The 15,235-nt window shown below is 39.0% G+C and overlaps 1 protein-coding gene across 5 annotated transcripts in view; it reads right to left on the bottom strand.

Annotated features, from left to right (window-relative positions):
- IL5RA (interleukin 5 receptor subunit alpha) overlaps nt 1-15,235 on the bottom strand; it is a 33,463-nt gene that overhangs the window by 12,205 nt on the left and 6,023 nt on the right. For 3 of the 5 annotated variants that reach the window (XR_009959642.1, XR_009959641.1, XM_062585148.1), the window contains 6 exons: nt 14,813-14,945; nt 14,550-14,740; nt 13,355-13,500; nt 12,547-12,682; nt 8,603-8,699; nt 1,987-2,068 (listed from right to left, as the gene is read on the bottom strand). Coding sequence is in view for 3 of the 5 variants with exons in the window: in XM_062585148.1 (XP_062441132.1) it covers nt 1,987-2,068; nt 8,603-8,699; nt 12,547-12,682; nt 13,355-13,500; nt 14,550-14,740; nt 14,813-14,945 (785 nt within the window). In the remaining 2 variants the exon portion in view is untranslated. Of the gene's footprint in view, nt 1-1,986; nt 2,069-2,714; nt 2,791-7,740; nt 7,786-8,602; nt 8,700-12,546; nt 12,683-13,354; nt 13,501-14,549; nt 14,741-14,812; nt 14,946-15,235 lie in introns of those variants that run through there. The other 2 variants (XM_062585150.1, XM_062585149.1) reach the window with 2 other exon arrangements.

Genomic DNA, 15,235 nt, shown 5'->3' with positions numbered 1-15,235 from the left:
TATTTTTTGTTCTGCCTCCTTAGCACGATAGAGTAAAAATGGCTGAGGATGTTGGCGCACAGCTACTGAGTAGGGCTGTGGCTGGGAAGCAGATGAGCCAGGTGCTGATCTGGCCTCTGCTGGTGGCCCCAGTGCCAGAGTTCTGGCTCCCTGGCTGTCGCTGAGGATGTGTCTCTACGTGGCAGTGGCAGCCGGGACATCAGCTGGGCACCTCTCTGGAGAGTGCAAGCTGAAGAGCAAAAGCACCAGAAGGAGGTGGCAGCACGTTTCAAGGCAAGGCAGACCCTGACCCTTCAATACTAAGTGAGGTTGCACAGGCAAAAAGCACAGGGACGCAGAAACCGTCTCCCTAGTGATGGTACAGCAACGCAGAAAGCAGTAGTTTAACTGTTGGGAAAATGAGTGTGAAAGGTCAGCAAGGAGATAGAGAACTGCGTATTTGGGATTGAGCAAAGCTGCCGCAGAGTCACGTCGCCACCTTTGTGGGGTGCCTTCCTCAGTTGACCCTGATGTTTATACCAAAAATTTAGGAACTGAATGCTCACAAATAACTGCCCTAAGTTTCCCTCCTCTTGGTGATCTCAGCAGAGATAACCAGGGCCATGTCTTCACCACTGCCTGCAGAGCATGGTGTTAGGTGGCTATGCTATCTCCAGTTACTGTTCTGCTTCAGGCACGGCTGCTGTGAGTGGCTCTGCACTGTGTCCTGCTGGGACAGTAAAATGGCACAGGAATGGTATCATCAGAAAAATGCAGCCATCCTTCAGGGTTGAGGACAGGAGGGGAGTTTGCCTGCTGTTGTTCTGAGGTAACCAGAAAGCTCCCAGGGTTTCCTGTTTAGTATCATCTACCCACACTGAGTTCACTTTAAATAAAAAGATGACTAAATATAATGCAGTGCTGCTTTTGATAATACAAAACAACCCTTTTAAACTCATGTTTTCTAAATATTGTTTAGCTGCAATGTTAATATTAGCCATTTCTCATATTCTTACTTGTGATACCATAAGTCATATTATTTTACACCAATGACTTTAATTGAAACAAATTGAAATACTATACCATAATCTTTTAAGCCTGTTTCCTTGACCAGACCATGGAATAATAACAATACCAAAACAATCAAATCCCATTTCTGAGGGACAAATTAGAATCAAGTTACTGAGCAGCATTTCCCGTGAGCAGACAATGAAGAGTTTTATCTTATCTGTAAGGCAAATGTATTTATCAGGAAGCAACAGCAAACATAATAAGGCTTAAAACCAGCTTAACAGTAGGACCACAACATTTCTCATTGTTAGGTTTCACAAAGTAAATCGGCTCTCCAGGAGTCGAACTCGCTGCCAAGGCAGGACTATCTGTCTGGCTGCGCTGGGTGGAAGGAGCAATTGCAGCAGGCTTCCCTACAAAGGCAGAGCTGTAGATATGGCACCATGTGACTGAAATGCATTGCACATTAGAGAAGCTCTAGACAATCGCTCTTAATCCTTCCTCTAGCCCAATACAGTGGAGAAAACCTTTCCCAATTTGGGTTGTTTTCAAACCCTCCCCTTAAGCGTAATCTGCAAACAAGGCCAAATGATGAGCTACTGTAGCCTGGAATTTGTACAGCCTGTAGGTCCCTTGGGTCAGAGAAGGTGATCACAAAGCCAGCTGAGAAGCACATCAATCACAACTGCATGAACAGTCTCTCAAATAGTTAAATTCAATGGCTAATTGTATTTAACTGTATTTCATAGTCATAGTTATGGTTATGCATCTTGTTGCATTAATTGCACCTACAAATTACCTATATTTGGCAAGTTTTGCTTAAGACACATTTGAAAATGTAGCCTATATTTAATATTAACAGGGCAAATTCAAAGTCATAAGGCTTTAACAGTACAAATTACATGCTCGACCAGTAGCCTTCTAGGAAAGTGGCAACACAAACGTGTTTTTTCCTATTCCAAAAAGAATAAAAAAGTGACTAAAATGCTTTTTTACCTCATAGTCATTTGGGAAGGAATCTTTAAATTTGTTTCTGGGTGTTGGAATTGGCGGAAACAGTTTATTCCGTACATGGTTTCTGTGAAAAAAACAGCAATGGAGGAATATGAATAAATTGTTCTCTCTAGTTGAAGAAATTTACAAAATAACAGCACATACTTATTCCCAGTGGCTATGTTGTCATGAACTTTGCTTGAAGTTTTGGGGTTTGGCCAACATCTCCTCACTCCTGGGAGGCACTGGAGGAGAGCTAGCCCTTCCAGAGGAAGAGTTTACTATTGCTGCACGAATCAAAATCTTTTAAGTCATGTCTTTTCCCACCTCTTGGCCCCTCTTGCTCTGACGCCACTCAGTAATTAGTGTCTGGAGACTGATGATGGTGCCAGCAGGTTCAAAGGGGATTAGATAAAGTAGTGGGTAATAGTCCATGCATGGATACTCCAAGGACTAGCCAGGTGTGCCTTTGCTAGTAGGATGTTCTGGATCCTGGGGGTGTAAGGATCGCAAGAAGGAGCTAGGCTGGCGTGCTCTCCTTAACCGCGCTCATGTTGGACTGTTGACAAGTTATAGGCTAGGCAATCCGATCCACTGGGGCTTCTGTGAGGTTTTTAGCTGCTAATAGTAGGCCCATCTTCAGAAGAAATTAATTGCTCTGATCCATCTTTGAGCACTCACTTCTTCCCAAGGGCTGCATTGTCACATACCTTCTTTGGGCATTCAAGACATGCTACCTCTTGCTTAGATTATGGTTTCTGGACATCATCTGTCTATGTCTCCTGGCAGGAGAGCAACTGGAAGTAACTGTGTGCCAAGGGAAGCAGAAGGAGGGAAGGAATGCAACAAGAGATGGCTGACAGTAAACTATTCCCCTTTTAGCAGTTTAACAACTCATCCCACTAATGTACTTTTTGAAATATTCCTTCACTATCTGAAACTCTTTAGTCTGGCTCAAGCATTTATGCCTATGTATTTTTGTAAGTGCTTTTGTAAGTAAGTGCTGCAGAGCAAAAAGTGCCTTTGTCTACCAAAACTTTTTCTTTTCTTTGCTATAGCCCAGAATACAGAACTCACATTTCAAATCACTAAAATGAACTCACTAACACTTAAAATTTATCTCTGAATAGCATGGAGTCCAAATAGGGCCAGATTTTAATGGGAACTTTTTACCTGAGTGAAGACTGCAGGATTTACCCGAGAATTAGTATGCAGAGCCTGTTTCTAAGAGCTGGCTTGACTTGCAGGAAGCAAAATATGTAGAAGCAGAGGACTGGCTAAGGTATAGGCACAGAAGTGGCACGCCTCCTTTGTCCTTCATGCTGGCATCAAAGTCAGAGCTGCTCCTATACTCAGTTTATTTTGTGTCAGCTGTCCTGGTTGATGTCTGGTTAGTTGAATGCTTACATTATTATGACTATTCTTCTTTCAAAAGCTTTTTTTATTTCTGTCAAGTTTTCTTTTATCCTATTATTCCTCCTCACCAGGGAGTCTAAAATAAATTCCTGCTATTAACTTATTCCTTTTCATATTGAGATACAAAAATTCTTCATCTTTCTCCCATGCCCTCCCCCCCCCCCCCCAAAAAAAAAAAAAGAGTTTCTTCAAAGTATTTTCTGACTGTGAGTTAGAAGCTAAACCTTCCTGGCTGAGCTGCTACTGCCTTAAAGGATATATTGATGCTTAACCATAATTATTCGGTGACGTGATGCCATATGCCACTTCTCACTAAATCGATCTGACCTAGCAAACTATGGGACATTTTCTCATTGCTTCCCAGGGAATAGGTTTTGTGACTGAAGTGTATAGCAAGGAATGGGAATGTGAGGAGAAAATGCAGGCTGCAAAAAGAGGTGTTTTCAGGGACCATCTGCATCTCCTCTCTTGAAAAGCTGAAAGTTGTCTAACCAGCACTGGCCACACAGGGGAGGTTGCACTGCGCAGTCGCACCTGGCAGAGCAGGTCACTAATGTGGCGCTGTGTAGCTCAGGAATGGGACTGGAATGAATGGGAATAACGCTCTGCCTGCTGGCATCATTTCAGCTCTTCTCAGCTTTCCTGCTAGTGGTTAAGTAAGTAAGTCTTTCACATCATATTAACAGGTGACTGTACCCATGTGAGTATGCTCACAAAGTAGCAACATTGCAAGTTCTGTTGTAGATACTCAGCCATCATGGCTGAATATACTGTCCTCAATCCTGTTTCCCAAGCCTCGCTGTAGGAAGGCACTTCAGCATATATCCTCACTACCCATAGAAAGCTTATTAACCTAACTGAGTCAGACTCTGGGATCAACTTCAAGCTCCAACAAGGCCAGCTAAGGTCAAAATATAGGTAGCTGTCTTTAAAACATGGGAAAGTTTTGAGTGGATAAAGCCGGTGAATGGCTAAGAGTCTGCTTTAAATGTGCGAGGTTAAATTATTGCTCTCTTGTGACATGAAAAAGGATCATTTTCCTTTCTTAAACCAGGTTTACTTTGGAACTTAACATTAGATTAGATTAGATCTAATGCAGTAAATTAACTATGCTCAAATGAAACAGGTTCACTTAGCTACAGGGGTGATCGAAAAGGCCCTTGACAGCAAGGTGTTTAGCAAGCCTGACCTTTCTATGGGAATAAATAGGGACTGGTTCACCCCCCCCCCCACCCTGAATCTTCCTGTTGTGCTGGAAGGCCCAGATTACCCTCCACCGCCTGGGCTCATTGAAAGGAGAAGTGAGCAGTTTCACTTTGCCTAAGCTGGTTCCAAAGTGTCTTCTGAGGGCAGATGGTAGCACCTTAGTAAAAGATTGAGTGACTGTCACTGTTACATGCCATGGGGGCAAGTAGGAGCCAGCACAGAGAAGGAGTGGTAGCAGGAGATGGAGAGGCTCTCTGAGCACTTTGGATAGCTGTGGAAGAACCTTTGTGAAATGCTCAAAGAAACAAAGGAAGGGATGCATTCTGCTCTTATTTTAGCTCTGAGCTATTGCTGAATAATACAACCAGTAAGATCTGCTTTTGTTTCATTTTGTTTGGAATTGGTGCATTTCTAATCGTGCCGTTCATCTTGAAAAGATTTTGATCAAGTCATACCAAAATTATTTATTGAGTCAGCAAAAAGCATAAATAGCATGCCACTTCCAGAATAGAAATACTTTCAAAGGGGTGTACGAACACCCGGTAGAAATGAGGCAGAAGCAAGCTAAAGAGCACACTAGGATTCCCAGTGGTTGTTTGCCCCATCACCTGCAAGATTTTGTTGTGAGGTGTTGGTGGGGTTGGTTACAATGGTTGTCTCAGAATGGGCCTGTTCTTTTTGGCAGGACATTGCAAAACTGGAGTTAAAAGTAAGTGATTTAATATTTTGTCACAAAAAAATGTTTGAAAATATCTACTTGCCTCTACCCTGCCTAGATGATGGTTCTTCCCATTAGCTCTGATTGGACCCTAAGGCTTTGGAGACACGCCAGGGGACCCTGATGGCCTCAAGGTGTTGTGCTGTGTCTTTCCTTCTGAAATTTGGCACTCTTTTCCCATGGATTGTGACATTAAAAGGTCAGAGAAGTAAGGTAAAGAATAAGTTCTTCTTTTCCCTCTTATAATCTCTTAAGAAAATCTAAGACAAGACTGGTAATATGTTTATTTTGAGCATATTTTAGAATGCCTCCTCAGTGTCTTGCCTCCCCCGAGATTCCATGTGACATTTTCCACAGGACTTTCTCAGAGTAGCTGTTTGGTGATTCTGCTGGTGGGCTTCTATAGGATACAGAAGAGATAGGGGTACCTGCAGGTGGCTGGGATGGCCATGCTGTTATCAAGGTATGGAGGGCTGCCAAACGCATTTTTGAGTGACTGTCCTGATTTCAGTTAAGTGGAGAGCAGCTAGGAGCAAGTTAGTAACTATATTCTCCTGTGGGCTCGCCCTCCAGAAGAAAATGTTATTCCAAGGCACAGCCTAAGGAGATACAGAAGATGCTCATTCAGAAAGGCAGTGTGCATACTAGGAAAACATTCAGTTCTGGTTGTTATCCAGGCAGTATCCCCATCTGCTAGTGCAAGTAAGCAAAGGAAAAAGACTATTTAGACAGTCCCAAAGGGCTACTTTGCCTTGTAGTATTTTTTCCAAAACAGTGATCTTTATCTCTGATGCCTGCAATCATTCAAAAGTACACAGAAAAATTTATAGAACACTTTGATATAATGAAATTCTTTTTAATGCCTTCAAATCATGCCACATTTGAAATGATTCTGTGGCTTGGATCACATGATAAACTTCATGAATTCTCTACAGCAGTAAAAACTGAATGTATTAATGAAACAGTGATGCAGGGAACCTGTTCTTTTTTTTTCTTACTTTTTTATATCTGCAGCTACAATAAATGTGCAGGCCAAGCACTGCATTTGATTTTTTTACACTTCCCACCTCCTGCCAACATGGAGTGGCAGATTAGAGAAAGGGTAGATCAAGAAAAGAGGGTGGCAAAGATACTGAGCAGGGAAGAATGGAGTGAAAATAGCAAGTTTATGAAATTCAATAAAACAAAGAGATAAAATTTTAATCACTTCTTTGACAAAGATGGTATGTAATGAGCTTTCTGGGTGCTAGGGAATTTTATACCAGCCAGGCAGAGAGAAACTCTTGGAAGCAACCAGTGTACCATCAGGCAGCTAAACCTGGAAAAGCTAACTTAAATCACCTAATATAATAAAGTTTGTAAAATGTATTAGTACAGCTTCTTTGGGCTAATCTGTGGGTAGAATTCTTCCCCTATATCTTTTTCTCCCTCTTTATCTGCTTTAAGCTCTTTGCAGGGAATAACTGTGTAATAACCAAACACTCGCTGAGTCTTACAGACAGTAAGTGACCACTCCTCTACTAGTCAGACACCAGTGCATACCAACAATCAAAGAAACTTTGATGGCTTCTTGGATGGTTGTTTTGGTGTCCCAAGTCATTTGTTGTTTTTTAATCCATATAATTATGGCTTCTATGGCAAAAATGAAATCCAGTTCTTCATTGTACAGACTGTAATGGGAGTATTACTGGAGCCCTTGTGCTATCAGAGTTCCTGTGCTTTGACTCTGCAGGGAAGCTCTTCAAGCAGGGCTCTGTCAGTATCTTGCAGATTCTTGTATTCTAGGACTCTTCTGTGGATGGGCCTGGGCACACAAATCTCCGAAGTGGACAGTCAAATTTGAGATCTCTGAAGAACTCCACAGGAAGACATGGAGCTTTGCAACTGCTGCTGCCAATATGTGAATTTACTGCTAACTGGTATTAGAAGATGATGTTTGGCTACCCCAAACAGAGAGATGGCTGCTGGTCAAGATAACACTGGAATAGTGGAGGACCTACAGGTATAAGGACAGGTCGATCCGTAAAGGAATCAGTAATTTAAGGAAGAGTGGTTAAAGGATTTCCACTAACTTGTCAAGGATGCTTAGTTAGGTACAAGTTAATATGAAGCACAAAATGAATAAACTCTCTGTAGAGTTAATTTATTTTGGTCCAAAGAGGATTGCTTATTGAGACCTGCTATGCTAACTAAATTGACTTAAGAACAGTTTATCATAGATAATAGACACTTTAGGGAGAATTAATTACAGTTATTCTAATACAACATGTCTGTAGACAAGAAGTCCTTTATTTGATAAAGGAGATGTAGTATGGAAAGGAAAATAGCTAAGAACACATCAGGATGGCCAATAATTTAAAAAGCTTTAAAGAAATTAATAAAAAAAATATAGCAGATTCAAGTCAGCACTTACTTACATTACTGGGAGCTGTGTTGATTGTGGACCTCATAATTGATGCTTGCTATATGTTTCAGGGAAGAAACTTGTAATTATATCATTGATTCTTTAATTCATCACGTATGACCTGACTAGTCACTGCTACAGAAATCCAAACTATGTCTCGGTTCTTTACAGAACATTTGGGGAAGCTTGACTATATGGTACATGATTTCACTACCTGTCACCCAGAATCACCCAGAAACTTTGTAGTGATTAAAAATAAGCTGCAACAAATAGTTAGAAAACTCATAACAAACAGTAGTTAAATGAATTTGTTGCTGTTAAGGGGTAAAGAGGAGCAGCAAACACAAAGGTCCTGAATTTTTAACCTCCACAGAGCATCTACCACACTCCCTGACATCACCTAAAATTCAGACTACATGCACAGGGAGCTCAAGATAGAGTGTAGATGTGCAGGCTGAAGAAGACAAGGCTGAGAATATATTGGCCTGTACACTTTAACCATGAAATATCCTCTTAAGCTTTCACCAGGCTTAAAGATGGAGTCTTCCTGTGGAAATCATTGACCCAGCTAGATCTATTTAAGTGAGGAAAGGAGGTAAGGACAAATAGCTTTTTGACAAGTTCACCTCAATCAGTGTATGGTCTTGTTGTTTAAAACAAAACTGAATAACCTTCTTACCCCACGAGTTCTGTTGAATGTTATTATTGATAATTAATGAGGCTTATTACCACTTACTCAGTGCTTTTGTATAATTAGGCTTGAATACCAAACTCAGTGCCCTTTCTGAAAATCAAGCAATGCTTTTAATGTCACCCCACATCTGTTCAACACCTAGTACTTAGATTGTAATTGGAAGGAAGATGTTGATACTTACATTTTGCATATTATTGCAACAAGCAAGGCTATGGAGCATGAGGACACGCAAAACAGAGCAAGAATCCAGGCTATGGAATTCTCCTGTTTGTTTCCTCCTGAATTTCAAGAAAAAATAAATTATGCATATTTTTATTGCAGATTATTTCAAACGCACCTTCAGAAAAGATTTCATCAACTGGTTTCTATGATTATATTCAAGCAATCACAATTTAACAGGCAAACTTTGAACATTTCATATCTAGAATTAGAAAATAAACTTACAACTTCAAGAATTGTTTTCATGACACTGACTTTCTGCTTTCATTAATAGATTTCTTTCATTTAAATATCAAGGAGAAAGCAAGCTCAGAAATGTGAGGAGCAAGGCCTGTGAGAACCGTCAGGATGGTATGATCGGGTATGTTAAAACATCCTGAGATATGCAATTCCATGCAACACACACACACGCGCGTGCGCGCGCACACACACACACACACACACACACACACACAGGTACTCAGCAAAGACACTGTTTGCCTGTAATCTCAGGCACAAACAGTTTGTTTTCCATTAAACCATTTTTTTGTTTCTGTTAATCATTTATAGCTGGAAAGTGATTTGTTTGGCTTAATAAACTTGCCTGTAAAATAGATATTAAAACCACCAATTTTTCTTGTAGGTTGGTTGCTAATATTCCCTCAGAAAGAATTCCTCTAGTGCCTCTGCCTGTGAGCAGAAGCATATTTTTATCAAGGACAGTGCTTCTATTTTTAAAAGGCATGCTTAGTGACCACAAACATTATTTTGTGCCACATTATGCCATATAACGAAAACATTTACCTTGAACTGCATTTTCAAAAGGTTGCTGAGTCTGTGTGTGCTTATGATAACTACATGTCCTATATTTCAAGATGTCAGCACAGCCATTACTAGGTAATTGAAAGGACATAAATCGGCCAGCAGCAGGAGTGTTGGGTTTATTGGTGCTGTAGACAAAACAATGTTCAATTTTGGTCAGATTTGTTTCTGTGAAATGAGGAGCTGAGCCTGCTATCTCCACTGATGGCTGTAGTTGCACTGCAGTCACTAAGATTGATGTGCATAATGCTATGAGCAAATGATTGCATGAATCAGCTCTGGGCCTTTGTACCACTGCAACAGTGTTACACAGTTAGCCTTTCAATTACAAATGGTTTTAGATGGTTAATATTGCTTTCAGGATTATTTTTCTTACAAGAAAGTAAAAGATTTGGAATGTAACTGTCAACCCTGCCAAGTTATGAGCAGTGTGAACCTGGAGGATCATTGGGCCAGAGTGTGGAAAACACTTAAGTCTCAAAAAAACAATTTCAAGCTTCCCAGCATGAAGGCTAGCAAATGTCTATTATTTCCAGAGCAAAAATGGAAGTCTTTAAGTCTGTTCCATCTTTTATTGGTCAGCAGTGGCCGCGAAAAAAAATGATCAGGCAACAGTAAGTCTCACTACACCTGAAATAAAGGTGTGGGCAAAAAAGTAATTAGAGGCTCTGCTATTGCTATGTGGATTTGTCCACTGAGCTCCTCCTTGGGGCTTCTCTCCAGGACATGGGAGTTACCAGCCCAGCACAGTGCACTGTTGCGAATAAGCGCATGCAAATGCATAATGAGAGGAGATTCCTATGTTGTGCACTAACCAGCCAAGAAAGGCAAACAGAAGGAAGAGATGAACTTGCTTAGAGTCACCAAGCAAGTTAACAGCAAAGATAATCAGATGGGCAGAAATACATACTGGAATCCAGCAACTTACGCAGTAACCTCTACTGTGTCAGTGAGCTGTAAAAAGCCTTAAAAAATATCTCTTCATAAGTAAAAAAAAAACAAACAAACAAAAAAAAAAAAACTAAAATAATTAGACTTGTTCATGGACATTTTTTTGACATTTTAGTAACTTTTTTCATGGAAGACTATGTTCCTTTTTATCACCAAAATGAATTTTCCACATTTGTCATTTGCTGTGCATTAGTAGTGGAGTCCATAAGGAAGAAGGTTCCAGGTTCTTCAGCCACTGTCACACTCCACAAAAAAAGAGAGCTCCAAAAGTGCTTCCTCTGACATAAAGGTTCCTCAACTGTTTCAGCTTTGCTAAGAAAGCAGAATCATCAGGACAACATAAATGCGCTGTGAAGTACTTCTCTGTGACTTCGCTTATGGATTTTCTAAACAGTGAACGATGGCAGCAGCTATTCACGCATACCTACTTTTCACAGATTTTATTTCTGTCAGTGTCTTGTGTAATTAATGGGCATGGCCAGTCTACTTGGCCCTAATAATGATTTTTTTACTCTATCATCTTTGACTGTAATGCTTCTAAACAACTAACTAGAGAAAGGTAACATCAAAGTACATTTTTATAATGCCTATTTTGGCAGTATATGGCTATGTTTCACAGGGTTTAATCACCACAGCCCAAATAAAGGAATCAATCAGAATTGTGTTTCAATTTTTAATGAAGTCAGAGGTTTGCTATTACAAGATGGACAGTCTAGTCCAATATTTTTACTCTGGATAAGGGCTCAGAAGAAGTCTAGTGGTCTTGAGATTGGACTCATCAGAGTATTTTCCATGTAGGTGCATGAGACTAATAAACTCGCCCAGCACATTTAGTGAGCTGTATTTGGTCAGCCCCTCAGGTAAGTTGTCAGCTGGCTGAGCCTCCCTTCCTGAGATCCAGCCTGTGCCATGAAGCTGGCTGGGAGGCTTAAGGAGATGGGTTAGGGCTAAGAAGGCAAAATACAGGCAGATTCAATCACATTCACTAGCAAACAGATAGGTGTAAGAGGGAAAAGTACAGTAAACAGGAGAGAGTAATGTACTACTACTTTTTCTAGTGAAAACCAGGAAGTGAAGAAACTCAAAAGATAAGAGCAAGGGAGGATGCCTAAGAACAAACAGTTGATAACGTGCCATGATAAGAAAACTGTTACTTCCAGAAAAACATGTTCAGCAAGCAGGAAATACAAAATAAAAAAGTGGGGCAAATCATCATGTTCCAAAGAAGCTAAACTATCTTGTGTTTTCCGCTATATAACAGTTCATATAGCTCCAGTAAAGTAATACTTAACATGACCATTCACATTAACTTCCAGCATAAATATCACCGTGTTTGCCAGGGAAATACATGTAAAAACTACAGAAATAATGCTGCTAAAATGGTGTGCTGATTTCCTCAGATATGATCTCAAGCCAAGCTATGCCAACTCTTGAGTCATTTCAGAGTTCACACAGTAAACGAAATTGCTTCAGTCTAGGAACCAAGCGGAGCATTCTACGATAACCAGAGGTACTTTAAAAATGGCTGGGGAGACGGCATCCCTCTCTGCATTATGATGTAACTAAGGCTCCAAAATACAGAAAATCAGGGGAAATATGAATTTCTCCACTAGGACAAATTGGTCATTCAGAAAGACTTGCTTTCCTTTGGTTTATAGTTCAATTAATGTTTTTTAGACAGTTCTGAAGTTTGGGTGCCTCAGTACTCATTTTCTGGGTCTGTCTTAGTACTGTAACAGCCATAGTAATGTTTACAATAACACAGAGAAACATTTAATTTTCTTGACTGTGTTCATTGATAATTTTGTTCTTTGAAAATGTTTTTATTCTTACTGATTTTAAAAGAACCTGAACCTAGTACTGAAGTTAGTTTAAAGCAGTCTCTGAAAACAAAAGCATGTAAAAACGAAACACTGTCTAAAAAAGTACTGCATATGTCTGCAAGTATGTTTGGGGGCTTTTTTGATTGTTTATTTGTAATGGAACAGAGACTCAGCTACCCTTGACAATAACAAGTCAATTTCCTTGCTCAAATACATATTTTCTTGGTCTCTCTTGAAATTACTTGATGTTGTGCATGCTTATGATTAGGCAGTATTTACTTTCCAGCAAAGTATTAATATTTGTTACAAGACAGAGGCATATCATTCTTACCAACATAAAGAATTTCACTCCAGTCACTCCAAAATCCTCTTTTACGACATATGTAATGATTAGCTCGTATCTGTATGGAATATCTGCAGGTAACATCAATTCTTAATCTGAAGTCATTTGATGATACTTTCAATATCTGTTAAAAAAAATTAATTGTTCTGTTACAGATATTGCTTAAGACTAAAAAATTCAGAAAAAAAAAACTTTAATCATGTTTACTGCAGAGTTAGTCTTTTTAAAATCTCCTTTACTAGATTAACAGTGAAGGTCATGCATTGTTTAAAACTAGTATCTTTATTTCTGTAGGTATAATTTCTTTACTAGTACAACCATGTTTCAAGCCAAAGTTTTTGAAAGATGTCTCCTTTTCAGAAGGCTTCTTAAAACACTTAATGCTGGATTTTCAGAATTGTCCATTATCTCCAGGCTTATACCACTCCTATTATGAACCCAGGTGCATAAAACTGAGTAACTCCAATTCTTGTCTTTCTGTTTTCCTAGATCATCTGAGCGAGTTTGTTGCAGACATAAAAGATGTCCAGAAAAAGAGGAAGAATTTGAAAATTAATGAGACTTCTTGTCTTTGCTGAACCCTTGTCACTAATGGGACAGAAGTTTCACTGAAGTCCATAGTTTCAAAAAGGCAGCAATAGCTGGTTTGGTTTTAAATCATTTAAAACGTGATGGGTCCGTGAATCGGAGAACTGAACTGAAGACTTTTCACCAAGCTCTAACTTCTAGCTATATAGGACAGTCACCTCAGAGACAGGAACACTATTTAAAACCTAGGCATAAGAGAGGTAATTACCTGCTTGTTACCTGACTTCAAGTTGCAGAGGTAAAATTCATATTCAAAACATTCTTTAGGGAAAGAAGAAATTGGCTTCTCCCACTTGGCCAAGAGATCATTTTGCTCTAAGAATACAGTGACATTTCTGGGAACATTCACTTTCTCTACAAAACAAAAGCAGTACTAGTAAGTTATTTTTAGAGCAAACTTTGAATACTAACAATTGGGGCAATTTATAACTTGACAGTGTTTCCTAGTAGGGCTTATAATGCTTCAATTTATTTGACATTTGGGGCAGAAAAGATAAGGTTTAGGAGAAATAACGGTATTCAGGAAAATAAATAAGGGAAAACAGTTTTTAAAAATCCACTTAAAATTTTTGGAAAAATAGATTATGGGGGGGGGACTGTGGTTTTTTTTATATTCTTTTTTACAAAAGTGTGAAATTAATGGTAGACTCAGTCAGAAAAACTTTTTAATCAGGAAAGATAGATGTTAATAGAAAAGCTACTATAACAGGAATGAATTCAAAGAAATGGATTAATAGTTAAGGGATGATTCCAAGGAAGAAATTATGTCAAATGTTTTACTTTGTTTAGCAAGAAAAAAGGGAATGCTATCTGTTTTCAAAAAGCAAAAGGTATAGAACTAATGAAGGAAAACAAATTATTTGGGTAGATGAAATGTGATAGACAGTCATGGCTGCATACTCCCTTTTACTCTACAATCTAATGCCTTTCTCTAAAAGGACATTGTTAGCCTGAACATCATATATCTTTTTTCTTTTAAAGAAAGGCCATTACTGTATAATAAAACGTAGTAAAAACTGTACTTGAAGGTATATTGAATAAATATAGAAAAGGCATATTGGAAATAATGCTTTGGCTAACAAACAGATTAATAGGTGTTTTCCAACTCTTCTTATCATTCTCATTATGTCATTCTCATTGTCATTTTGTCAGTTAGTTAAACTATCAACCTTTGTCTTCTGATTTCATTAAGACATCCATGTGAAACCAGCACATGCTTTCACCTGTACTAAGAACCATTCAATCCACTAATACTCTTTCACAAATACTTTGACGCTCCTGCTTGACAGTTGAAATATAGTGCAGAAAGAAGTTCTTTACAGTTTCCCTACAACCATTTCACTCAAGGGAAGAAAGTTATATTGGCACTTTTTATGATGCAAAAAAAATGTATTTTTACTCACCAATGGTATTTTGGTTAAATAACTGCTGAAAAGGTTTAATTGCAGCATACTTGCTAGACCCATTAATGTGTATTACAATAAGCTCGTCAATCTCTTCAGGATCAATATGTGTCCTTGAAAATTTGCACTCAATATTCCTGTTCCACTTGTCTTTGATATAATCTTGACATTCTTCAGTGTAGGTCTTATACCTAAATTAAAATATTTGTGAGACGTGATGCTCTTCAAGAAATTCATTGTTGACTAAAATAGGAGACACTAACCTGTAAAATAGAAAGTACTTTGTATCTTCCGGTGCTCCTTTACCAGGAAACCAAGTACAATGGAGAGAAACAGTACTATAAATGGTGATGTAATTAACACAGGACAAATTAGTGACTGATGTCTCTGCAGCACCTATAGAGCCAAGGAATTATAAAATACGGGGGAAAAAAGTCTTATTACAAATGTCATAAGAAATTCTGTTTCTAAAACACTTGATTATAGTCTTTGGTCCGTTATTATCTACGTCTGTTCTAGCTAATCTTCCTCTATATCACATAGTGCTATGAATGACGGATTGATGAAGATTCCCAAGCAGTGTAAGTAATGCTGTTCCACACAGCACCATTACATATAAAATACACACCTCGTGATTCCAGGCAATATCATATTTTAATATCTTAGAGTGTATGGAAGTAGGTTAC

Source organism: Rhea pennata, chromosome 12 (genome assembly GCF_028389875.1).
Source record: "Rhea pennata isolate bPtePen1 chromosome 12, bPtePen1.pri, whole genome shotgun sequence".
In the NCBI taxonomy this organism is placed as follows: domain Eukaryota; kingdom Metazoa; phylum Chordata; class Aves; order Rheiformes; family Rheidae; genus Rhea; species Rhea pennata.
The sequence above is the reverse complement of the archived record's forward strand: the minus strand, read 5'-3'. Positions and strand labels throughout refer to the sequence as shown.